At 38.4% G+C, this 26851-nt stretch overlaps 1 protein-coding gene across 1 annotated transcript in view; it reads right to left on the reverse strand.

Annotated features, from left to right (window-relative positions):
- Nucleotides 1-9463: 9463 nt before the first annotated feature.
- Nucleotides 9464-26851, reverse strand: part of FEZ2 (fasciculation and elongation protein zeta 2) — a 28263-nt gene continuing 10875 nt past the window's right edge. Inside the window, exons 6-9 of the mRNA XM_050893665.1 lie at nucleotides 24256-24336; nucleotides 19418-19493; nucleotides 17091-17156; nucleotides 9464-10783 (exon numbers count right to left, since the gene is read on the reverse strand). Of these exons, the coding sequence (XP_050749622.1) occupies nucleotides 10767-10783; nucleotides 17091-17156; nucleotides 19418-19493; nucleotides 24256-24336 (240 nt within the window). The 3' untranslated portion in view covers nucleotides 9464-10766. The remainder of the gene's footprint in view (nucleotides 10784-17090; nucleotides 17157-19417; nucleotides 19494-24255; nucleotides 24337-26851) is intronic.

A 26851-nucleotide genomic window follows, 5' to 3' on the forward strand; every position in this document is an offset into this window, starting at 1 on the left:
GACGTCAAGCAGCTAGGCAAAGACACTCAGGACACTTCCCATCTTCTGTGCAGGTAAGAGAATGGACAACAACAAGCTTATTTTTGGTGGACTGCTCTGGAACAGCAATTAATACATTGTTATGTGGGCTAGCAGAGGCAGGCAGGAAAGTCTACCTGCCAGAGTGCTATTAACAGCTTCGAGAGAGTCTCATGTCTTGTCTGGCACTAGGCTCTCCATACTGAGTCATACGAGCTTATAATTTTAGCAATACACTTGAAATTTATAGCACCCTTTTTTTGCTCATTGTGAGGCTGAGATTTTCCTTCATGTTACTCTTCTACTTTGCTACCTCTGTCATTGTGAAGCTGAGCACCCCATCTACAAGCTGCCTGAAGGAGCCCAAGTCTGCTCTCCTGAAGTCCAGGGCTTTCTCTCTGTCACTTGCCTTCCTTACACCCCCTTTCACATCAGCCACCACGCTGACTGCCTCACCCCTGGTTTTACACCCTGTTGGGAGAGTTTCTGGTCTCTGGTGCTCCCTAGGCATCAGGTAGCCTCCTTCCCCCCAAAGGACACGTCTCCCGCTGTTTTGCAGTTCCCGGCTGTGGCTGCCTCGCCTCAGGCATGCCACCGCGCGTGCTGCACACTCCTGCCTTCCATGGTCTGCCCCACTGACATGCGTCCTGCCTTTCTGACCCCACGCGGAGGGGCTGCACCTGAGGCGCCCACCGAATATTCCAACTTAAGGGGGGGGGGGGGGGGGGAAGTGAAGAAGGGAGACTTATGAACACACACCGTGACCAAAAGAGAGAAGAGACTGAGTTAACCTGTGACTCGTAGCGCAGATAGCCAAGCTGGTAAGAAGAGAGGCTGAAGCTCTGGCTGTTTTCCCCACTGGTTCTGTGAGCAGCCAAAACACCTCTTCAGCAGTACTGTCCCGATTAGTGCGACTCACGTTTGTAGCAAACCTTATTAGTCTTGGGGGGAAGTGAGACTGGCCCTGCACTCCAGTGCTGGGGCGTGCACCTGCAGTGGTGGAGACGGAGATGTGGATCCCTGGCTGGAGGCAGCAGGACGCACTGTCTGCCAGCGCAGAGGGTTCACTGGTGACAAATCCTGTTTTACCCTGCACTTTTTGATTTTTAAAACTGTATTTTTTAACAAAAAGGTTCAGCTTTCACAAAGTAGGACTTTCAAAGAACAATTCAATTTCACAAAATCGTTTACACGTGTATTGGGTTTGCGTGGCAAGGTTTTGGTAGCGGGGGGGGGGGGCTACAGGGGTGGCTTCTGTCAGAAGATGCCAGAAGCTTTCCCTATGTCCAACAAAGCCAATGCCAGCCGGCTCCAAGAAGGACCCGCCGCTGGCCAAGGCCGAGCCCATCAGCAACAGTGGTAGCGCCTCTGTGATAACATATTTAAGAAGGGGGAAAAGTTACTGCGCAGCAGCAACTGCAGCCAGAGAGAGGAGCAAGAATATGTGAGAGGAACAACTCTGCAGACACCAAGGTCAGGGAAGAAGGAGGGGGAGGAGGTGCTCCAGGCACCAGAGCAGAGATTCCCCTGCACTCCATGGTGAAGACTATGGTGAGGCAGGCTGTCCCCCTGCAGCCCATGGAGGTCCACAGTGGAGCAGATATCCACCTGCAGCCCATGGAGGACCCCACGCCGGAGCAGGTGGATGCACCCAAAGGAGGCTGTGACCCTGTGGGAAGCCCATGCTGGAGCAGGCTCCTGGCAGGACCTGTGGACCCGCGGAGAGAGGAGCCCACGCTGAAGCAGGTTTGCTGGCAGGACTTGTGACCCCGCGGGGGACCCACGCTGGAGCAGTCTGTTCCTGAAGGACTGCACCCCGTGGAAGGGACCCACGCTGGAGCAGTTCATGAAGAACTGTAGCCCGTGGGAAGGACTCATGTTGGAGAAGTTCATGGAGGACTGTCTCCCATGGGAGGGACCCCATGCTGGAGCAGGGGAAGAGTGTGAGGAGTCCTCCCCCTGAGGAGGAAGGAGCGGCAGAGACAACGTGTGATGAACTGACCGCAACCCCCATTCCCCATCCTCCTGTGCTGCTGGAGGGGAGGAGGTAGAGAATTCTGGAGTGAAGTTGAGCCCAGGAAGAAGGGAGGGCTGGGGGGAAGGTGTTTTAAGATTTGGTTTTATTTCTCATTATCCTACTCTGATTTGACTGGTAATAAATTAAATTAAATTAATTTTTTTCCCCAAGTCTGTTTTGCCCATGACGGTAATTGGTGAGTGATCTCCCTGTCCTTATCTCGACCCACGAGCCTTTCATTATATTTTCTCTCCCCTGTCCAGCTGAGGAGGGGAGTGATAGAGTGGCTTTGGTGGGCACCTGGCATCCAGCCAAGGTCATCGCACCACAACACAGTAAAGGCTATAAATCCTCTTCAGCTTTCACATAGAGTCTTACTGAATACAGTGCTTTTACCAGTCAGTGCTGGGGCAGGTCACTGATCACAGCTGATGACATTGATTACAGAACCAACCAGGGACCACTACAAGTGACTTAAAAGAAGCCTGGATGTAAAAATTAATCTATTGTTTCAGATGAGATGACAGCAAACTAAAATACAAATGGCTGGCTCCAGGCACTGAATGCCTTCAAACAGGCACTGAATTCCAGGGAAACTGAAGTCATATCACAGCTGGGCATCACACTGCAGTGACCCCATCACATTGCAGTGATGGCTTGTTTAGATGACCTTAGGCACTGGAAACCCAGGCCTAAAGGTGGAAACCCCTTAGATGTTGGGAAGAACTAAATATGTACTCTCTGGGGAGCATTAAAAAGAGATAACATATCTCACTCTCAGTATTTAATCCCCCAAAGAATGAACTCCCATACAAACTACTATATGATAAGGTATTCAGAGCTCATCCCCCTGGGCCAGCTTTTGTAGCTAAGCAAATTATCATATTGTAATAAACTTTGTAAAACATGGTTTTCATTAATAATGAATAAGAATACACAAAGGCTTTCCTGTGTTTGTCATATCATCTTCACAGAGTGATCTAGTGTAAATAGTTTATCTTTGGATTTGATCTTGAAACGTAATATGCGAACTGAAAGAGGATGCTTCAACGGTGACTGATTGCTGCCATCCTGTGGCAGGCACATGTATTTCAGACTGACATTTGCCAGAGAGAAAATACTCCTTTAAAGGTGTCATTTGAGAAAGAACTCTTACTAACTCATATTACTCTTAAATGCCACAGAAGGAAAGCTAGTCGTCTATAAACGGCAATCTTCAGATCTTAGAAAGCCATGGGCCATTACAGCGATTCTAGCAGAAATGACTCTCCTAAGCAGAAAATAAGGACCAGATGAGAAGGGGCTCATGTCCCCCTTTTAAATGGAGAGGTATTGCAGTATTCAGTGGTCTAACTCCAGAATGGATGCTAACCCTAACCCAGCGCTAACCCTAACTACATCAGACTGCCAGTTCCAGAATGCACATAAATACAAGGATCTCCCTGTTTCTGATGGTAACTCTGCTGGTGTCCTCAATTGGAAAAGCCATCAGATGGCTCAAATAACGTGAGCCCTCTGCTAAGACTGCATCCAAACACAGCACAACAGCACCATTCCTAACATTGAATCTAAAGGGGGGAGGAGGAATAGAAATAAATCAGTGGATGACTAATGGGCTGTTACTTTCCAGGAATCTATTTCTCACCTCTTGTCCCCAGTTTTAGTCTTTTGGGGGAGAAATACAGTTTTGTATAACATGGCTGTGAGACCCAGGCACCTGGGAACACATGTGAGAACTTGCAGACTGACAGCAACAGGCTTTTTAACTCCAGATGAGCTGGAAACTCCAGAAACAGACAAACTGAAGGCTTAAGAGATCCGAATCTGAACAAAACTTGAACACCCTGAAACAGTATGGTGATCATGCAATCCTGAGAAGCTACAGTTTGCAGAAAAGACCAGAACTCTTGAGGTGTGGCACTTAAATCTCGCCCTTGGCCAAGACTAAACATGATGTGGGACTGAGACACCAAACCTGACTGGAACAGAGAGAAGCAGAGAGTCTTCAAGAGGCCTGAGACTCTGCAGGCCCTGACAAACGTGGCCACAATTGAGACCTTGATTTCTAGAACTGTATTCTTGTTAGAGAACCAAAGACTTCACAGGGACTGAAGACTAGTTGGTATCCTATGCAAGGCTGCTGTGTCCTACAGCAGGCTGTGCTGCGTCCTTGGAACAGGCCCTGGGACAGAGTGGACCCCAAGAGACTTCGCACCTAGTCACCCACAGTCTCCTTTAGCAAGACACTCTCCACACTTATGTGTTCCTCACAGGCAAAATTGCATCCACTTGTTGAAGAAGCCATGAAGCAACACACTGAAGGATTCACAACACTATTTAGCAACCTTTGCAGGACTCCTATACATCCTGCAACTAGATGGGCTCCCACTCTTTCATAATACAAGCCATGAACTGCCACCAGGAACAACTCCCAAGCACCAAGGTTACCTGTAGCAGTCCTGCCTTTGACGCCAGATTGTGAATGCTCGAATTTCAAAGAGTGAGGGCAGAGTCTCTTCCACCCTGCAGATACCAGGTTCTGTGGGAGTCCAAGTCCAATTCACAGCAGAGTAAATATCACTTACCTCCTGCTAACTTCACCTGTGCCGCCCAAGACCTCAGTAGAACAGGCATTCAGCTAGATTGTTAAACCTAGTAACAGGTAACTGTCCTAGTACCTAGGACAGGTAAACACTAGGAAGGTTGATGACGTGCATCGTCTCTGAACTGTGAAGTCTGTGCAAAGATGATGAGAAGCCATTACAAACCACAGCAGGACTGTGCCCCACAGATGCACACGCAGCCCAGCCTTGTTTTCTCCTTAAGCACATGACGACAGAGCAGGCAGAAAAACCGCGGAGTTCCTCTATACCCAGCTAAGTGAGAACTAGACCATAACAGCCTCCACAAACAAACCAACTTACACCAACACAGACAAAATGGGAGTTTCAGTCTCCCAGCACACTCTCTCCTACTGTGAGTCACGCACTGACAACTGCCTCTCTTTCACCCAGACCTGCTCCTTCTCAGCAGCCCCTTCCCTTCTTCTGGGCTCAGTACTCAATAGCTTGCAGCAGCCAGGCAGCCTGACTGTTTCTGCCCATCAGCCTCACACTCACTGCATCCGTGGCTGCCTCCGGCTCTGACAGTGCTCCTCTGTGCTAGCAGCCCACCACAGCCAGCCAGCCCTGCAACGTGTTTGCCCTCCGTGTTGTCAGCACCCCCCAACACATACTTGCTCAGTTTCTGAGATGCTTCTTTGCATACTCAGACACAATTCCCCCAACACCCAGCTCCCTCATGAATTTCCCCCCTTCAAAGATACCAGTCTTAACTACTTATGTTCCATGGGATATTTAAAAGGAAGAAGGGGCTTACAGCTGGTAACACAAATGAATAGCCACCAGGCTGGGAAAAGGGGAAAAGAAAAAACACTGGTTTGGAGTAGCAGGGGGAGGATAGTGGGCCCATCGTGTTCCTCTTACTGAGGCAGGGAGCAAGGGTTACCACAGAGGTAGCCTCAGGCATACTGGCGGGAGCAGGCATGGGAGGGAGCACGGACAAGGGAAGGGGCAGGAAGGGCCACATGGAAAGGAACACAGGCAGAGGCAGGGAAAGCGGGCCACTGTGGGACGCAGCCCTGCCCAGGAAACACAGGCTGATGAGAGGTACAGGCCAGAAGGAAGCAATCGTGCAATTTTAGGCAAAAGCTCAGTGGTTGTGGTGACAATGAGGTTTAGAACAGGTTGATATGACCATTCCCTCCATGCATCAATGACAGATGCACGTAGAAGGGAGCAGCTCTCCACTCAACTGTTTTCATGCTATCGCTACCAGACATCATCAACTTCTTCTGGAACTGAAAGTGACACAGGTTCTGCATTTGTTGTTTTCAAATTTGTCTCAAGGACAACTTCTGTCCCTCAGGTTGGAAGGAGGCGAACGCAGGTAATACTGTGGAGACGTTTTTTCATGATGAAATAGCTGTAAGGTGTTTTGAGGGACTTCTATGCTAATTTAGGAATCTCCCAACCCCAGATTCCAAAACACACAGATAAGCAGCATGATCTATATGGGGCTTACTTTTCACGGTTAGTTTTCCTGTGAAGGCAATACAAGCAGAAGGAGAAACATACCTGGGAGTAGTCAATCATCTGTCTACAAATAAAAATGAACTGACATTTGAACAGCAACGCTGCCATTCCACTTGAAAGACTTCCTGTACACCAGCCTGCTGGAGGTGGGCAATGGAATATTCCTGAAGGCCAAAAATGCAGTCAGTGGGAAAATCTGGATTGTTTTCTTTGAATTGGTCGGTCCTCTGAATACCATCAAGCCATAGAACTGCGCAGGATTTCATATCGACAGAAACAGATGTAGGATCAGAATCTGCTTTCCATAGTTTTGAAAAAACTGGGGCATTCTCCAAACATTTTCCTGATCAAGAAAATCCAAACACTTTACCTTCTTTGCTGAGTTTTTCATCCCATTATATTCAGCCTAACTTATAACATCTTGTTTCCAAGAAACACGTACTTGAATTCATAAATTCGCATGCAACACTACAGAAAATTAAAATTAATATTTATTACATAAAGTTAACATAAAACCCAAACACAAAGACAGGTTGGAAAATGAACAACAAAATGATGAGCTCTGTTTAAATTAGCATTCAGTGCAAAGAGAGGCTTCTATCCAACTTTTGCAGATTATAAAGGAGAGAAAAACAAAACACAGCGACAAAATTCAGTAACTAGTTCTCCCAGTTCATACAGTTTCTTCAACAATTATTGTTACAACTGGACACTGACCAGCTAAATCCAGAGAGCCATCGCTGATCAATACATTCAAACAAAAAGGCAAGAACTCCTGTGTTAGGTCCTGATCAAAAGAACACGAGCAAGGGAACAAGACACTTCATTTCACCAGCTAGGACAAAGCACTTAAAAAATGAAAGCATTCCTTCTAATTCTTCAGTGATAAGAAACTCTCTGCAAGGAAGGTATGTAGCACTTCTCCATCATTAGATGGGCCCTATAAAACCCTCCTAGCACTCACTGCTACCTGCAAAATTGCAGACATCTTGAAAAGAAATTGTATTATCTTAGTGTTAGAACAGGTAGATTTCCTGTATGACAATCACAGAGTTTCTTTTTAGGCTTAAAATAAACACTGCTGTGCCCCCAAGAGAAGCAGAACACTAAATTCACCCAACGTGACTCAAGATCCATTTTGTTCTGAGATTTCATTTTTTTACTGGATGAGGGTTTTTATGGTTTCTGGAGTGACTTTATATCCAGGGATAACTTGGAGGTTCACGAGAAGTTTTAAAAATTAGGATTGATAGCTGAATCAGAAAATAGTTCCAAACCCACACGGATTCTGTTACAATACAACCCCATCTCCCAAAAGAAAGATACACTTTGCAGAATGATGAGACGAGTCAGTAAGTTCAGGCTTAGATGCATCAGAGCTGAGAACACTTCACTAGAAGGCTTTGCTTCTAGGCCCTTCCCAACTGAATTGGGTAGATGCTGTTTTAAGTGGAGCAAGCTGCTGATCTCCACTGCCCATTGCTGCCACAGCTGGAGAAGCAGGCTTCCTGCTACACGGGCTCTGCACCATCTACAACTTCAGGAGTTGAAACCTATATCTTAAATTGCCACCTTGGAAATGAGGCGGCAGCTGCTGTAAACGATGCTGTGCAGAGATACACACGTGATTATCAACGCCGTTGCCAAGCACACAGAGTGCCACTTCTAGGCTAGCTGCAGTTTCCAAGTGACGCGCACGCAGAAAGAATACCAAGGTAATCCGGTCTGGAAGCAACAATGATGTGAACTGCTGCAATAAAATCACCGCTCCAAGTTAAAGGCTACAATTACCTGGCACAGTCAACAGCAGATGTTCTTTATCACCTATTACCTACACCAGCTGAGAGTCCAGCTAAACCACTATCTTTCACCGAAGGGAACTGACATTGTTTTCAAGTTTCTTTCCTTAACCAAGAAAACATAATTCTAGAACTCTTGACTACCTCTGACATATTGTCCAGACAGTCCCCAACTCAAATTTGACTCTAGCCAGCAAGTGAATAAGCTTATATCAAACAAAACAGCTGAAACTCAGAAAAAGGGCTGGATTTAAAAAAAAAAAAAAAAAAAAAAAAAAAAAAGAGAGAGAGAGAGAAGGAAAAAACAAAAAAGAAAAAAAAAAAGGCTATTAAAGCAAGTGATACAAATAACCAAACTTTAAGTAACTTAAAAATCAATGATTTTAAGGAGACTTTGCTTCCAGGACTCTTCATATTAAAAATGGAACGGATTTTGGTAAAAATGTATTTTTACCAAATCTCTTCTAGGGTGTTTGTCAGCAGCTGTTCTTGGGTGGGCATTTACAGCTATCACATGCTAAAACTAAAAAGAATAATGAAATCCAGCTCCCTGAAAGAATGCAAGATTCAACAATGCATCTGGAAAAAGGATGCATAATAGAGAATATGAAGTACATAGAACTCAGCAGAAAAGCAGATTTGCATGGTTCTCTTTATTCAAATGTTTTGAGATCTATTTTTTTAATGTACATATATACATATATATATAAAAAAAATACTTGCCACCTTTGGTAGCTGTTGTTTAATGCCAGGATTCTACATACAAGGTAAACAGGTATTTTTCGTAATGAAATCTTGTTTAGTCTGATGAGGGGCATGATATACCCAAGCAGATGCTTAGCTCACTAAAGCTGTTTCTGGTGTTTAGCGTTGGGTTTTCTTTCAAGTTTTACTACGTTTAGTATTTCGTGACTTTAAGTCATCCAGGATTTGCTACAACTAACAACACAAACTTCGTCAAAAGTTTGTTGGTTTTTTTTTTTAATTCTTCCCTTAATTTTCTTCTTTTTTGTTCCACCTTGTCACCTCAAGCCTCAAAACCAGATTGAAACATCTCTGAATAGATCTCATTTGGAGAGATGGTGTGTTTCACAACATGTGCATCTTTTTTTAAAAAAATGAAGCAAAGCAGGGTCATCCCCTTTGCCAATTTCCAGGCATCAATAGTCAACATCAAGCATTTCTATAGAAAAAGCATGCCATAATGAGTTCATAACATATCAGCTAAAGAAATAAATGGCAGCTTTCTTGTTAGAGAAACCACAAATGAAGTAGAACAAAGCAACAAAACCACCTTCCTTACATATGATACAATTATGCAGAGGATCTATTTATTCCTGAGCAGGCTGGCAAGTATCCATTGGTGGCCAAGTCGGGGAGAGGGAGGAGGAAAGAATTTTAAGCTGAAAACTTTACCAACTTAAAAAGGCACAAAAGACAAAAATATTGAGTCCTTCAGGGGGAAAAAAAAAAAAAAAAAAAAGAGAGAGAAAGCATTATAAGAACTATTTTCAAACTGAATTTGTTTTACTGATCAAAATGAGTATTGGGTGACTGATAAAATTGAGTATTAAAGAAGTGACATAAGGTATTCAGGAGCAAATTTCTCTTCAACTAACAAAAAGTCTGAAGACTTTAAATGGAAAAAACTGTTTGAAGAAAAGACATGTTTCTCTCTTTAGAACTTTATCTGCCAGTGCCTTCACATACACAGTATATAAATCTGGGTGTAGAATCAATAGGAATTCAACCTAGAAAATAGTTCCTTTATTTTTATTAGTACTCCTTATATTTCAATCTAATCTTTAAGACTGGCAAAACTATTTGTGACAAGTATTTAATGTTGAAATTATGGGGTACGTTTCTTTTACAGGATTTGTAAAATACATTCTCATCTGTTTGAATGAAGATACATCATGACAGAGGAGACAGTGCATACAATTTACAAGAGATTTGTAGTAAAATTTAGAGATACACAACAACGAATGTCTCAATAGAATACTAACTTGGAAGCCAGGCGCAAGTTTTTCAAACTGTACATGTATTTTTAAAAAGATATAGCCTTTTAAAATGTTTATATATTGAAGCATTTTCATTAAGATCAAACACTTATTAAAACCAGTAAAATTATAGCAGCAATATGGGATAATATCTAAGCCACATGAACATTAACAAAATAAAAACAAATATGAAATATTACATTACTCAGATGTTTGTGTTGTTATGACAAGGATAGGTAACACACCGATTACTTATGTCAAACCATCAAAGAATCTGGATTTGTTCACTGTAGGAACAATACTGTTGTATAGCTCAAAGTTACCATTTTAAAAGAAGTGTCAAATGCTGACTTCCACCAACGCTGTTCTAGAGTGCTTCCTGGAGAACTCACTTGAATCTTTTAGTCCAAGCCCGACTATGATCCTTTTTGCATCTTTGCTACAGGAACTAAGGATGCTTTTAAATATGGATTCCTTAAAACTAGGCTTATTTTATTTACACTACTCAAAGTTTACTTTTCCTTCCAACAACAAAATGTGGTGGAGGATTTACTACATGCTATACAATGTAAAAATAGACTTTAAAAAGCCAGAACAATGTGAGTAAAACTGTACAATGTTTGTTCCCTGCTCCAGTTCATTGCACTATTAAGTTAAAATAGGTGAGTTGTCATGCCCAGAAGACTTACTGTAGGACCAGAAAATCCACGCACACACAGAAGAGGTAAATGCATACTGGTTTAGGTATAGTGCCAAATGAAAAAATACTATGAGTTATATCCATGGAAAGCTTCTCATCACAGGAAGGAGCGTGGCTAATTCTGAAAGGCAGCCCTTTTCATGTAGGACACAGAACTGCAAAAGAACCACAAATACATCTTGATAAACATCAGTGAAGTTAGTCTGTATAAAAATGTACTGTATATACTAAAATACTTAAATGTTGAATTCTATCCTATTAGTAACAAGGTAAAATCTAGAAGTCAATTGAAACTGGCAATTAAGATATCATCCTCTTCTCAAAAGATAATTAAGTGACACAACCCACTATCTTTAACTAATATTATCCAGAAATGAGTTAACTAAAGGTCATGTCTTAAACAGTGCTTTTTGAGGTTCTGTTAGAAAACAGAACATTAAATAAAAGGTGATGCGTGCAGTTATATTTTAAAAATATGCACAGACAATTTGAGATTCTAACTCTACTTTCTCATTCTGGTGCGTGTACTTGAATCACACAGTGGGAAGATAAGACATGTCCTTCACATGTTTCTCATTCCTGTTTCACATGTAAAACACAAACCTCAGAGCAATCCAGCTTTCAAACCAATGCTAGCACAACACAAAAGCAAATAAAGAAGTCAGGTGTAACAATTAAACAAAAACTTCCAAGGCAAGAAAATAAATGTTCTTGTTATCTGAAATACTTGCATAATTTAAAAACAGAACAAGGTGTAAATTCTTGCTTTATTAAAACAAAAAACTGGCTTTTTTTTAAGTCTTTACTAGAAGCTTGGAAGATGAGATATGAAATGGCAAAACAAGCTGAAAGATGGAAAATTATTCTGCTTTCGTGACATCTACATTCAGAAAAAAGCCTAAAAGAAAATAATACTAGACATATTTCATGCATTTTACTCAGTAGTCATGCATAGCATATTATTTTTAGCACTGTATTTTTATGTCACAATTACTGTTTAAGGACAACTGGAAAAGAACACAAAGCTTAGCAATAAACACATCTTAGAACAGTTTACTGTAAGGACACATCTGATTTCAAAGGCATTTATTTCAGCTATAAATACATACTTATATATTGTTATATATAATAGTTCTGTTTTAAGAATGTCACAATTATTTACACTTTACATGTGTTCTCAAATTAAGGAAAAAAATTAACCTTGCAGGGGTACAAAGAATGATTTATTCAGTTTGCGTATCATACTGGTAGTATGTTATATTCAAAAATTATCCCTGTACATGAAGTCAAATCTTCAAATTTTGTAAAAACTAGAGGTAAAAACTAATAATCTTGAAATAATGTGTCCAGGTTGATACCAGACAACTTACCCCTAATATCTTGATTCTGTGTATATCTACAGGCTAACATTTCATATAGATCGATTAGTTCCGTAAGTAGCTAAATTAAGGAACCCTTGCTTCCAGCAGATTGCCTCAGACATTCCTCCTTATCCTCATAACAATAAAACTAGGTAATACCCCTTCCTACAAAGCCTTCCTCAGGTTCTACTTTAAATTTGCTGTGAACTCCATCCCAGCAGGTCCTCCCCATATTGTTCCTCTGTCCTCATGCCCCCAAACTGACAGGAGCTACTGTAAGTGCATTCACCGGTACGTGAATACATAAAAGCTATCTGGCCAACTGGATGTTGGTTTTTCAAAGCCAACAGCCTTTAGCTCAATAGAAACAGTGGTTTCAGTCCTTCTCCTACCTAGATAGTTCCCTACAGTATTTGTGAAATGCAGTTATTCCCACAACCCTTCTTTCAGTCTTGTGGGGTTTAAATTGGCAATTATTATTTGTGAGGCTGAAGAGACAGACAACACGACTGTACAGAGGCATTTTCTTCAGAAAGCAACCTAAACTTGCATACTTCAAGGATTACAGATGCTACTACTTGTTGCATTACTGTACTTGGCAAATAAATCATAATGCAGAAAGTCATTACATTATACATGCAGGAAGAAAGACTGAAAGCTTCTGTAAAAAAAAAAATATAGTTTAATGGGTATAGTCAATACAAACATACTTTCTTCTAAGGATATGGTACTTATTCTTGTTGTGACACCTAAAACCAGTGAAACTGTACGATATGACAAAAATATCTCCATCTGTGCTCCCTGCTTTACAGCTTAACCTGTGCACAGGAAACTTTGCTGCTTACTCGCTTGTGTAGGTCTTTCAAAGAAAAGAAACCCGATGTTTTCAAAGCAGATTATATTTGTTAAACCATCAAAAAAGATCAGTAGAAAGATGAGCACAAACAGCATTTAAATACAGTGAGCTTAGTAAGCTGCCAGCTTCAGTCCAAAAGTGTGCTTTCTAAGATCAAGTATTTCAGTGTTGGCTTGATATTTCTTTCCCTATCAGCAAATGCATTTCCCCACCCTCTTCCAAATCTCAGTTGCTACTTCATGACCCCTAGTGATAAAATATAATAACAATATTAATATATTAAAATATATTCAGAAAAATTTAAGCACAATTGCAAATGCTTATCAATTTCACATTACCATCTATTTTCATTCTAAATCTATGAAATATAATATGAATCATACGCTGGTGGGAGACAAACGACAATTTACTTGCAAAGTAAATCACTAAGTCCCTTTCATTATTACTAACTTCAGGATGCAAATGTTCACTGAAAAGTAAAAAGAAGCAAAACCCCACAAAAAGAAAAAAATCCCCTTAAAAATAATTCAGGTTGCATCAAGAGTAACACGAACAACAGAAGGTAGGTTACTGCGTTGTACAAGAGGCTACATAGAATATGTACGTAGTCTGGCTTTGGGATTCTTACCTGTGAGGAGGTACTCCCTATGGAATAGATCGAGGGGAGAGCTAACTCATCACTGGAAAGAGGGACTTAAGCATGAGGACAAAATGATGATATTTTTAACATTTTGGGGGACACAAGGGGGCGGTAGAAATTGGGAAAAGAGGATGCTTTAAAAAAGCAAACACCAGAAATAATTTCAAAACTAATAATCCTATTCAGAAATGCATACGGAGGGTTTTGTTTTTTTTTTTTTTTACTAACATGAAATGCACCAAGTTGCATTGGCCTTTTTCACTTCTTTATTATACCAGATTTGCACATCCCATGTTCTGAGGATTTCTACTTCCAGCATTTCAGAAGTGTTAGCTGGTTATGAAAAAAAGTGCAAGAATGATCCATGGTAACACAGAAGGTCAATAGCAGATCTGATTGCAGAACTCTCCTTCAAGTTCCAGTGCCATGCTCCAGCTCTTGCCCAAACTGCCTTGCCAAAACAAGTTTACTCAATCATTATTAAATGAAGATAATCAAGTATTAGACAACACACACAGAGGGGGTCTGTGTGTGTCTTCCTACATGATTCAAATTTAGTCTTTCACAAATTTCAGAATTATTTTGGCATTTAGTTCAAGATATTCAAGATGGTGACACTTCTACAAAAACACTATGAAATTCAGAGAAAATATAAACTTATTTCACTGTCTGTTTTTATCAGAACACCAGTGAATTGGCAAGATTTCTTGTTAAATCAACACTTATTGCTCAATCTTATTGTTCCATTAACCTTTCCAGGTTCACAGCGTTGTTCTTTTATTTGTCCCATTACATTATGCCAACAATACTATGGCAATTGTTAGAATCACTTTTTTCCTGATATTTTTTCTTCAGCTCTTGCTTCTAAACAATCTAAGTAACTTTTCAACAGTAACCAACAATATCTGGGCAAGTTCATTATTAATTCGGTGGACAGCCATAACACCCATGTAAGACTGCATATTCTAATTTTTTAAATACCATAGAATAAAAAGACAGTGCTGCTTTAAAAAAAAAAAATCATTAAGGACTTACTTGTAAGATTTTTTTTTTTTCCGCTGTAAAATGGAATATAGAGCTATAAAGAAGGTTTACCTGTGCTGACAAATGCCACACTAACCGGATTTTCCATAAGGCTACACATATTCTATCACCACATATAGTTTACTGCCTGGTTTTTTGTTGCAAGATTGGAAGAAATGATCCTCAAAGGAACGAGAAGTTAACAGATTTTAACAGAACAATATATCTTTGGTGATATAATTCACTCATTTCAAAATTTCATTTCTTGATTAAAGCTTAATAAAAAGAAATGGAATCTATTCAGTATAAGACAATAAGTGGATCATAGAGTAAACAGATGTAAAATGAATACAATTATCACCATACCATATGGGTGATTATTACTGGGTCCAGAACTTGTTATCCTCCTGCTTCTTTTGGAAAACAAATTCAAACCCCTAAATCCTCATAATCATTTTCACCTTGCCAAGACATCTTTAATCTTTTAAGTGAAGAGAGCAGACTCTTCAAAAAGTAGGTCACTCCTTTTATTTTGAAATTCAAGGACTAGGTTGGAATTTCAGGTACAACAGCTGACCTGAAAGTTGCTTTAAGCAATTGTATAGAATCACCTAATCTCGCTTTAACAAGCTTTAAAAATAATTTCCAGACAACAGACAGGTGGCTGGGAGTATTTTGTACCACGTATGAAGCCTCACTGATGCTTCAGGCCTGAAGTTTTAGTGGCAGAAAAAGAGAAACAGATTACAACTTCAGAAACAACTGGAAGACTGCCTGTTCCACAGGATAAATCTACATTACAATGTAACACTGTCAGCAGAACTATAAATATTTAACATAATCTAAACATAGCAATATGAAGCTTAGTTAAGGCTACATTGAAAGGAAGAGTAAAATTCTGTGCTTACTAGCTTGCACTATTGCTTGCTGTTGTGCAAAAAGACCACAGAAGACCAAGAAAGGCTTAGTTCTGTTCAGTAATGAAATGGTAGCTGAGGGAAAATCACCTTTTCCTTTCAGTATGAGTGATGTGAGTGAGCGATTACTCTTCATACTCCCATCATTTGTGTTCTACAATTTAGAGACAACAGTCCTTGTATATGATGACCTGTTTGATCCAACACATTTAGTGTATGATGTTTTTGTAATTGTTGCATCTAGCTAGTAGAACATCCCTGGTGATTTTAAAGTCATGAGCATGCAGAGGCAGAGGTAGGAGGGAACCTCAGTATCAAGCTTCCTAGATCATCCTGTCATATGTTCAGCTAATCTGCTTTTATAAGCCTTCTCTGCAGAAGATTTCTCCATTTCCCTAGGCAGCCTGTTTCTTCTCAGTATCCTAGTAATCTGAAAGCTTTTGTGGATAGCCACATCTAAAAATAAGAGCAGACACTGTAAAGAACACTATTCATTCCAATCTGTTTCTACCAGATGTATCATGATGAAGAGCAAACAGCTTTAATTATTGACAACAGTTCATCCTCTTGGGTCAAAGATTCTGCTTTACAAAACTAAACTTTAGTGCCATCACCACTAAAAAAACCTTGATCTTGAGCCTAAATGGCTCTCAGCTCATAAGCAAATACATCTGTCTAATTTAAGAAGGATTTTCAGAAAGGGTAAGTAAACAATGGAGAAATCAAAGGAATCAACTGAAAGGATCTCTGCATTCTTATTGTATGTGGTAGTTCTGCAACTCTACACAAGACTTAGAAATGAGCCTCTTCTGACAGGAAGTCTGTTGCAGCTTCTAGAATACTGCATGGCTCTCTTCAGATTTTCTGAAGCAACAGCACACTAAATTTCATCCACAACTTTAACCTGAAAGTACTTTCAAATCTCTGCGAGATGAGAGTGATCAGAAGTCTGTGTAAGAAATACAAAACCCTTTAAAAATCACATGGAGGGAGATAAGTTAATTATTGTATTTGAAAAAAATAGTGAGACTTGGAAAACATGATACCAAAAGAAGAGAAAAACTTTGCAGCATATGAACATGAAGCAGAAATAATATACCTGGAACAACTCCTTAAAGCTAAAGCAAGCAGTGATTTTCAATGTCTGACATTCTATTAATATAATCATTGTGTAAGATTGGAAAATAAATGACTTGTACACAAACCTTTTAAATAAAATGTGAAGAAGGTATAACAAGTAAATGTAAAATAAATAATTTTTACTATTGATCAGAAGGTAACACTTAAAATGAAGCTATAAGCACTTCATCTAGCAAATGCATTATTACTATAGGCAGTTTGAATTCTGATTCTGAAAAACCTGTACAACACAAGTTTTTAACTATACCCATTTAACTTTGTAAGCCAGACTGCTCTGCTCCTGCTGATGTCCTTCAGCTATTTGAATATACACCACATACTTTGCTCTATTATACTATCACAAACAAAGTAAACATGTTTTATTTATGAACTATATGCTCAGACACCTCGAATATAAATAAGAGCTGTGTTTGATAGAAGGGCAACATAATTCACGAATGCTGTAGGACTACTCTTTTCAAACACACTTGTATGTACATTAAGTTAATTTAGAATTAAAAAATCCCTGCTAAGAAACATACTCACCCTTTAAAATATAGTCTGTTAACAAGCTTGGCACTTTCTCGCTATCCTCTTTCATGGCATGCAGGACTAAAGTATGAAAAAAAAAATTCAGGTATTTAGTCATAAATTAAAGACAACACTCTCAAAAGAAACACCATGGAGCTGTTTAAGCTACTCATAGGGATATTACTACCAGATTAGTAAGAAAACTCCTAACTGGAATATGAGAAGATACAATGAGACACATCGTATCTCCACCTCTCACTTGTGTAATTCTCACTGAACTCCACAGTAGATGGATGCAAGGGATCCATTTTACTTTGTTAATTATGACAGTAAAATGTCATCAGTCATAACAACAAAAAAGCACCTCTTCCCTATAAAAAAAAATCTCTCCAAAAGAAAGTCACTATGTCTAAAACTAAAATGTGCTAACAACTACTGGAGGGTCGGAAATCTTAGGCAAAAAAGTATGCTCCATTACTTATTATTTCCTTGATCTTCACCCTGAATCATGGAATAATGACACTTTTCTGGAGAAACACTGCTGTGAATGATCTGATGAAAATGTTAGTAGTTTTTTTCCCCTGAAAAGATGAACATTAGCAGCTGTAGCTTAGAAAAATCTTAAATACGTGATTGAATTTGGCATTAACTTAAAATAATGGCAAAATGCCGTTTTTGTGACTTATATCAAGTCAAAATTGTCCATCCTTGCATATTTCTGAAGAAGGAAAAACATTTGGACTAGCTTGACTTGACAGCTAGGACTTGACTTAAGCTTGTCTGCTACTCCATAAACAAAAACAATGACAATCCTTTATGAAGTGCACTGCACAAGACTGAAAGAATCAAAAGTACAGAATTATACTGAATAGCAGTATTTAATAAACTCCAAATTCCTCATATGAGACTCTGAACTTGAAATATAACAAGTATTTTATTTCAATTTTTATGTTGAAGACAGACATTAGTGTTCATAACTACGGAATAACACACAGCTTTGAAAGAAAAACGAACCAAACAATCCTAAACACCTGCTTTACTGTCTGCCTTAGCAACAGCAGAGAGTGAGTCAGAAATCTGCAACTGAGTCACAGGATCAAGTTCCAACCAGCCCACAGAAGGCAATAGTGTTAACACTCTTTACAGTGCATTTGTACAAGACATTTTGTTAATAATCCGTCAAACAACATAAAACGTTTTCAGGAGGCTTTAACCTCTCTCTGCTTAATATTGAATTTTTGAGAATATTTTCAAGTGAAATTTAAATATGGCAAGAGGATAAAATTTCTCTGCAGGAGTAAATATAAAATGAAAAATCCATTTGTCACAGAATAAGTATGAATTACCAGCTAAGGGTGCCTACTGCACAAAAATAAAGGGAATTTAATTCCTGCTTAAACATTTCATTTACTCCAGAATTTGTACAATATTTATTTTCCCTTCCCAGGAAACAACCAATGAGCCTTTTACCATCCCTCAGCCACCTGTGAAATCACAGACCTGTGCTGCTGGAAAGCACATTAAGACATGGTTAGATCCAAAGCCCTGCACTGGGATCTGATCAAACACATTGACGCACTCTACCATCTATTTTTAAACTGTTCCTATAAACCTCAAATGACGGAGATGCCATTGACTCCCAGAGACGCTCTGATGTATTTAACCACCTTAATAATTAATTTTTAAAAAATACAACCTTATTTTTCATGCAAATTAGAATTAAAAAAAACAAAACCAGAGGACTTAGAACTTATAAATAATTTTAAGGATCTGGCCTAAAAAGATGTGAAGAAAGGGGAATTCAAAGCACTGTCAAAACTCTCTTTAGTTTATACTTCCTAACTATTAGAATTTATTCACAAAAAAAAAAAAAAAAAAAAGAGAGAAGCTGGCTATTTTAAAGGCAATCAAGTGCAATCATTATGCAACTAGTGTCCCAACATCCATTCCAATTTTTGAAGTCATTACAATAACCTCAATAAACGACAGCAAGTTTAAACAAACAGGGGTATATCAGGTACTATAAGACAGTACTGCCAAATTCTATGACATGCAGTATTTTCCGGAAGGCCCACCTGTTGAAATAATGTGAGAACATTTACTTTCTGACATATGCAAGTTTCTAGCCTTCAGGGTTTCAGAGAACAGCTAGAAAACAAACATACCATGAAGGCTCAGAAAACAAGTAAAAAATGGCCAAAATGCATGGTTAAAATCATATAACTTTACATACATGCCATAGTGTAAGGGGGAAGAGATAACTGTATGGATTCATTGGTTTTGAGCAACCACAGTTGGAAATACAAAGAGGAAGGGATCATGGGGGAACTTTATATGCTTACTTTTGGTTAACGTTTGAAGATCTTCAACAGATGGGGGTCCATTTTTCTTCTCATAAGGAATGACGGTTGTTAAGTACTGTCAAATGAAAAACAGAGTTACTTGATGGTCCTTTCATGCAATTTATGTTGCTTGCATTTTATTTTGCAAAAGTTGTAGCAATTGAAATTGCTAGCCACCAATAAAAACTTTTCAAAATATGTATTTCACAAGAGATTAAGATTCTACCTTTCCTATCCCAAAGCTTTTATCACAGAAGCCAACTTTTTTTTTCCAAATTATGTGACCACTTTAGAAGTCATGCAGCTAAACACTAAAAAAAAAGTATTTAAAAAATTAGAGCTGTTTACAGTAAAAAGTTTCTCTGTTAGGTTTCTTCCTTAGAGCCTATGCACACCAATAGCAAAATCTTTCCTCTTCTCCCTCCAGAAGTCCTTCATGTATTTAAAGTACTTCTTACAATCAAATAAAAGCTGGAAGAACAACCTTCCCACCACCTCCCCTCAAACAACACTATATATACAGATGAACAATTTTCAGACTTGCTCTTAACAACAACAACAAAAAAAAGTATAAATACCATGTGAGTGTCATCACTTGTATCCAAACTCAGAAAGCAATTCTTTCTTTCCAGGAAGCAGATTTAAAAAAAAAAAAAAAAAAATCTTTCCAGGTAAATATTGATACTGTTGTCAAATAACTTGGGAAACTGATAACAGTCAGCTTTTTAAAGGATTACAGAATGCAAGTGATGCAGGCTGTGGGGGTGCCTTAAGTAAGGCATTCAGGTTTGTAGAAGAGTGCTAACAAGTATTTGGGAAAATAAAAAATAAATAATAATTAAAAAAATCTTCAAACTCAGCATATGCTGCGTTTGAACAACCTCAAAACAGCCATAGGATTTTCTCAGTGACTTGTTAACTCTTACTGAGAATGTGAAACATTCCAAGGATTTTGACAGATCAGAGAGCATTGCCCAGTCCCAGCTCCGAACGTGATCTATAGTCCTCTGTGCAAAGAAGATTAGGCTGCCCCACAGTCAGGTGAAAATGAAAACAGACAACTTTCACCTTCTGATGCTATACACTTCCAACCAAAAGGAACAAAGCAAGCCTAATTAAACATAAGACCCCACCATTTGAATTTTGATTTAAATTCTCAGTTTTAATAGTCAAGTGTGCTAACAGATTGTTTCAAATGAACTCCATTTTTGTTCTGTTTACTCTTTACTGAAATCTTTCATTCTCATCAGCTTTAAAAAAAAAAGCAAAAATTTTCTTAAGTCTTTCAGGATTTGCATACCTGCAGTGCAACCAAGATTTATTTTCAAGTTCTTGAAGCGACTCTGTTGCTCTTTTATTAAATGCGTTTAGGCGACATCTTACTTTGCAGCCTACATGAATGCATATTCTTCTTAAAGAGGTCAGCATTTCAAAAGTACTGAAATCGCTGGAATTTTCCCTAATGAAAATTCTTCCTGAAATCTCTCTCAATTCATTTTAAGAATTTAACAGGAACTTTATTCTGGGTTAACAGCTACAAGGCAGTAGGCAAAGCAACCCTCTATCTCTCATTCAACTTGAGATACACATGATTGTCCATGTAACAATCAGAAAACACGTTATATACAAGGTCTCCTCTCCTACTAGCAGCACGTCAGCAAGAGTCAAGTGTAACTCACACTCTGGTGAAGACGTTCACTTTGCAGAAGGAGATTTAGCGTTGCCAAACACAGCTATAACCGTTGCCATGTTTAGAGCAGGATCACGCACCTCATGCTCAACCATATCCTCTGCCTAAAAGCCAAACAGACTCAGTTCTGCGTCACTGAAGAGAACCTATTGTACAGGACGTACCGACACCTCACGAAGACCTTATGCAAACACAGGGCACTCTTCTCCCTCCCTTTTCCTTTTGCATTTTCTCACATCCACTCATCACAGCAGAGGAAAGTATGCAACGCTTCTTACGAAACAGTCAATTTTCAATTTCTTTTCCAGCAGATATAACCAACAGGTATCATTAGAGAACTGCACTCTTACTAAAATTACCAGAATCAATAGCTAGATATAAGGCTGTTAAATCTGCAAATGTCAGAGATGAAAGTAGATCTACTAACTCAGAAATCAGATTTCAGGCTGTCATTTCCAGCCTTCAGAACTAAGTGGCATTCTACCCTTTACCTAGACAATAAATTACTAGGACATGTTTCACTGGACCAAATACCAATACTCCCCGTTTTCCTTCTTCTGTAAACTCCACCTTCCAGTTTTCCTCTCTAATAGTAGTAATTAAAAAAAAAAAAAAAAAAAAATTTCTGTCTTAGTTTCCAGAAATCATTTTGTTTCTCATCAATACTTTGCTGCTGTAGCAATAAGTCTCTATAATAGCACTATAAAAACTCATTCCCTGAATTGCTGTGTGAAGGATAACGTATTATGAAAAAGGAGAAAAAAAATGACTGAAGTAGCTTACTGACATGACCAAGTGTTAAGTCTACTGGGACCTCTAAATTTTTGAAGCAGATTTGACAACATGATAAGCAGCAATTCCCACTGCAATCTGTAATCACCCATAGGAAGTGTTCTTTTGTTCTTCTAAAAATCTAAATGAAGATGACTATCTTGAATTTTCTTCTGGAAATATGACCACAGAAAGAGCTACCAACATTTCAACGGCTTTTATGCAGTTGGTGGTGTTTTTTTCCAACTGCATTATCAGATGGGAACAGGGAGTTCCCACTGGAAGTTCCTCTTTAAATGTTGAAAAATTCCAAGTCATTTTCATTTATGTCTCAAACACACACACACAAAAAAAGGACTAATATTTTAAAAAGGAAAGTACCCACTATCAGAGTAATACTACCAGAAAATAGTAAATGTGGTAAATACCATTAAAATTAAAGACTGAAAAGAGTTCTGAAGCAACCGTACGAACTTATCATAAACTTTATGTTGTGACTTTGTGTATGAACTTCTGCCTTCTAAGGTACACAAAAAATTGTCTGTTCTTGCATTTTTTTTTTGAGCACAACTCCAGATTGTTAACTAACTCTTCCCTGCCAGGAGAAAAAACTTGAATGTGAGTTTATAATGACAATACACCCTGAAAAATCACTCATATGAATATGCTGAGAGCAGCACTAAGCAACTCAGCATCTGATACTTTTTTCACTTTGCAACTTGCTGCAATTGGAAGATGACACCAATGTTTTAAAAGCAGGGCCAGGGTTTGGTAATGTGACAAAAAACAAACTAACCAACCCACCCCAAACAAAAAACAAATGCCATAGAAAAATGGATTTCCAGGACGAAATCAGAAAAGAGCTGGTATCTTTCCTACCTTTCTCCCCTAGTTTTCATTTTAAGTTCTTGTTATTTCCATGATTGGCTTTAGGATACAGGAAGGGGAAAAAAACCCATAACCCTGCTAACAAGGATATGAACTAACTAAAAAAATGACTGGAAGAGTTATCCAATCAGTGTTATTGTTAATATAGGATTATGCTACTTATGTCTAGAAAGTTAGGAGGCAGTCAAAAGGTGCATTTGACTAGACATGCATATAAAAGAAGTCTTTAAGCACAAGTAACAGGGCCTGGCATAGCTAAATATGTTCACTTTATGAAAATACATGATATTTAAAATAGCTAAAGATACAGGTAAACAGACGTAATTTATTATTAAATGGTAAAGATAGCAAAGAAGGAAAAAAAACCAGCACAGCTATTATTTTAGCAGTATTGAGATAATGTGGAGTGATTAAAAACTCTGTTAGGTAAGCTCTATGCATGTGTTCAAGATCCCCAAAGCTGGGGACAAACAGCTGGATCTATGTATTCATGAACTCTGATACATATACCTTGCTTGAGAAAGAGGGTAAGTCCATGATTTGTAACCCCATGATTCAGGAATCACTTAAGAGGAGTTGTTTTACCTCCTGAACTCCTCTGCAGGATACTCCAGTCATCTTCCAGACAAAGGCCTGATCAGACATGACTTCTAAACTACCAGGCAGTTTATTGCCTCAATGGACTTCTCACCAGAGGGGGGAAAAAAAAAAAAAAAAGCCAAACAAACCCCAAAACCCCCTAATTCAGAACTACAGTTCTGAAACAAACAATTAAGTATTACTTTGAAATAAAGCATAAGAATCTTGCTACTTAGCTGTATGTAACATCTGCAGTGATACCCACTGAAGCTGGGTCTCTGTGCTGTATATTTCAACATTTAAATAGTCGATGAAAAGACACAAACTTGCCTATGGCTTATGTATTTTATATCAGTAATCTGCATTGCACACATTTGGCTGCTTTTAATGTCATGTGGTTTTCAAAAGGCAAAAAACCCATACAATAAAGCCCATGCATTTTCCAGATGCTACTCTGTTTTTAGATAGATCAGCTCTGAACATTTGAAGAAAAAAGAAAACAAAACCTTTTTTCAGTTGGAGATGTTACCCAAGTCCTTAATGCTGAAGGCTGAAATGTTATGTCTAACCTGATACATATTCTTTGATTGGATATTAGATTTTTACAGACATGCAATGTATTTGAAGCATGCATCATACCAAAATAGACTTTTAGTCTGGGGTAAGAAATAAGGGTTACTATTTCAGTGTATCAGGATATCAAGTCCTGACTGTCTTGAGCTGTTGAGGAGAGAAAAAGATCGTAGGCTGATCAGAGTCCTCAGGCAGGGAAAGAATACAGATTCCAACATTTTTGTCCTATTTTTTCCTGTCTCAGCATTTATCTTCAACTACTGTCAATTTTCAAGATCTCAGCTCCTACCGAAAGTGCAGGCAAAGAATGAGGAAAAGAGAAAAGATAGCCCAGCACCTGTTTCTCTCCACCCGAGTTTCCAAACGTGTGGCGGAAGCCATTCTGTATGACATTTGAGATCCCTTCCATGCTGAAGCGCTAAAAGTAGTGAAAACACAGCAGAAAGGAAAAAAGGGACAGAGAAAAGTTCAGAAGACTATTAATTAGCATTTATCAAGACTATAAAAAGACAAATGACAAAGACAAGCTTTAAGATGTATTTCAGCACATTTCTATTTTTTCATTCACCTACTTAATTTTTATAATTAAAAAGCAAACCTCATAATGGCAGTTAATCAGTATATCTACATCAAAATTTAATCAAACAAAATCTTCACACTGCAGACCCAATAATCAAGACTTAACTTTTAAGGTTGTTTCATTTTGAGATGTATAAAAACGTATTTTTGAAAGTCTAGTTCACAGTACAATCTCCTTTAAAATTTGTGTTTGAGCAATACACTTTTAGAGACACTGCTGATACCCATTTTTCACATTTTAAGCACCTACTAGAAACACTGTTCAGAGGTAGTAATTTTCAGCTCTACCTCTTTAAAACATTTCATGCTTTCATGCTTCCTTTTCCACAACTGAAGCAACAATTAGTATTCCTCATTTTTTTGTAATATGATAAAATATACACAATTAGTTAATAACGCACCCATATTAATTTCAAGCTCCATTACATGGAATCCAAGTAAAGAAAAATTAATATGTAATCCAACCAGAGTTTTTTTTCTTGAACTTTGTAATTCTTTTTGCTTGCTGGAGAAGACAAGTTAAAAAAAAAAAAAAATCAAAACAATTTTGATGTTTAGCATCAGATATAAAAATCAGCAACTGACAAGAACATAAAAAGAAGAAACTGTCAAGCTGCTGACACAGGGCAGTATGATGCACACACCTCAGCATGCTTATCTGAATGTATTTGTTTATGGGAGGGGGAATAAAATGTGCTGGAATACAGCATTCATTCGCTTTCTAAAGCACAATGAGGTCAGTAAGTAGACATAGATGTTGCCAAAGCCATCTTAACTCTTTTAAGATATCCTACTTAAAGGAACTGGTATCTTCGAGCCCTGACAATTTTTAATTACTCCCCAGTTTGCCCTTGTGAGACAGGTAAAAGTTTTAGAAGTCTAAGAAAGTGATTTACCCAAAGACTGTATCAAGGACAAAGAATTAAAACCTCTATTTATTAAAATTCAATTAGAGTATCTACAGGAGAATTAATTTTCTTAGAGTACGAAAATTTAACCTTACTTCCAAGCTTTGTATTTAAATGAGACTTCATTATAGTTTTAGTTAAGAAAATTATTAATTTATACATTATTTATTAACAGAAACTCACTCTTCACAAAGTTACTTGAGCATACTATCTCAGCACTTTCTCATTCACTATGCACATTCTCAGCACTTCCTTAAAAAAAAGAAAAAAGAAAAAAAAAGGAGTGTTGAAGGAAGGAAGCTTGCACCTCTTTCTGGGAGAAGGCTCTCAAATCTGTACTTGGTGATAGTGAAAGCTATTTTCAAACGAACCACACATATGCAGCCTACAGTCTTACTTGGGAGCTAGTTTGTTCAATCCCTCTCAGAAAGCCATCTGACACATCTATATCTTGAAGCAACCAAATACAAAAATATCTTATATTGGGACCACATACAGTTACACTTGAAAGTATCATTCAAGTCTCTAAACTTGAAACTAACCAGAACAGCTTATGAATCACTTGACTCAAGTTTCAAAACCAAACAGTTATTTTTCTTTCCAGTTAGAATACCACTTTTTGTTTTTGCATGACCGAGAACCAAAAAGGAGTACATTTGAACTTTTCACTGTGCTCTTGCAAAGGGATGACAATTTTGTATTTTTTCCAGACATATACTTTCTTAGAGTTCCATTAAAACTTAGCTATGTACACAAATACTCTTCATTAGACAGACAAGATCAGAACTTCATTTGGGTTATATCATGGGTATCTTATTCTTATAAGTTTAGAAACACATTCTGAAGAATTAATGTTTAATTAGAAATGTTTATTCCTTATGTTTGAAAAACAAACCCCAAAACCTTCTGATGTCGAACTGAAGCATTCTTTCTGGGACTTAGCCAAGATCTACAATACATTAAACACATTTTCCGCATTCTATAAGACACATTAAGAAATTCTAACATTAATATCCCACTTAAGTAATTTAAAATTATCCTAGACAGATAAGAAACAAAAAATTGCATTGACAAGATAATAACCCAATTTCTTCATTCTCTGCCTCCTATTATTCAAACTCTGTTTGAAAGACATTCTTCCTTTTGTTGCTATGTTCTGTAAAGAATAAACCAAATTATCTCCTCCCTGTACACCTGCACTACACTTTGGCCTCCCCCCTCTCTCTCATTGAATGTAGTAACTCTGCCACAGGTTTCAAGAGATCCAGGGAAAGAGCTTTACTTTTTTCCTACCTAAAAACCAACGGGATGAAGAAATATCCGTACAACTACACCAACAATAATACCGACTTTCCTGCAAGACTAACAGTGGTACACACATACTAAAATCCACACAGTGAAACCAAACAGATAAATGAGTTCGCCTACTGACAACAGAACACACAG

The sequence above is a fragment of the Gymnogyps californianus genome, chromosome 3 (assembly GCF_018139145.2).
Source record: "Gymnogyps californianus isolate 813 chromosome 3, ASM1813914v2, whole genome shotgun sequence".
NCBI classification, from domain to species: Eukaryota; Metazoa; Chordata; class Aves; order Accipitriformes; family Cathartidae; genus Gymnogyps; species Gymnogyps californianus.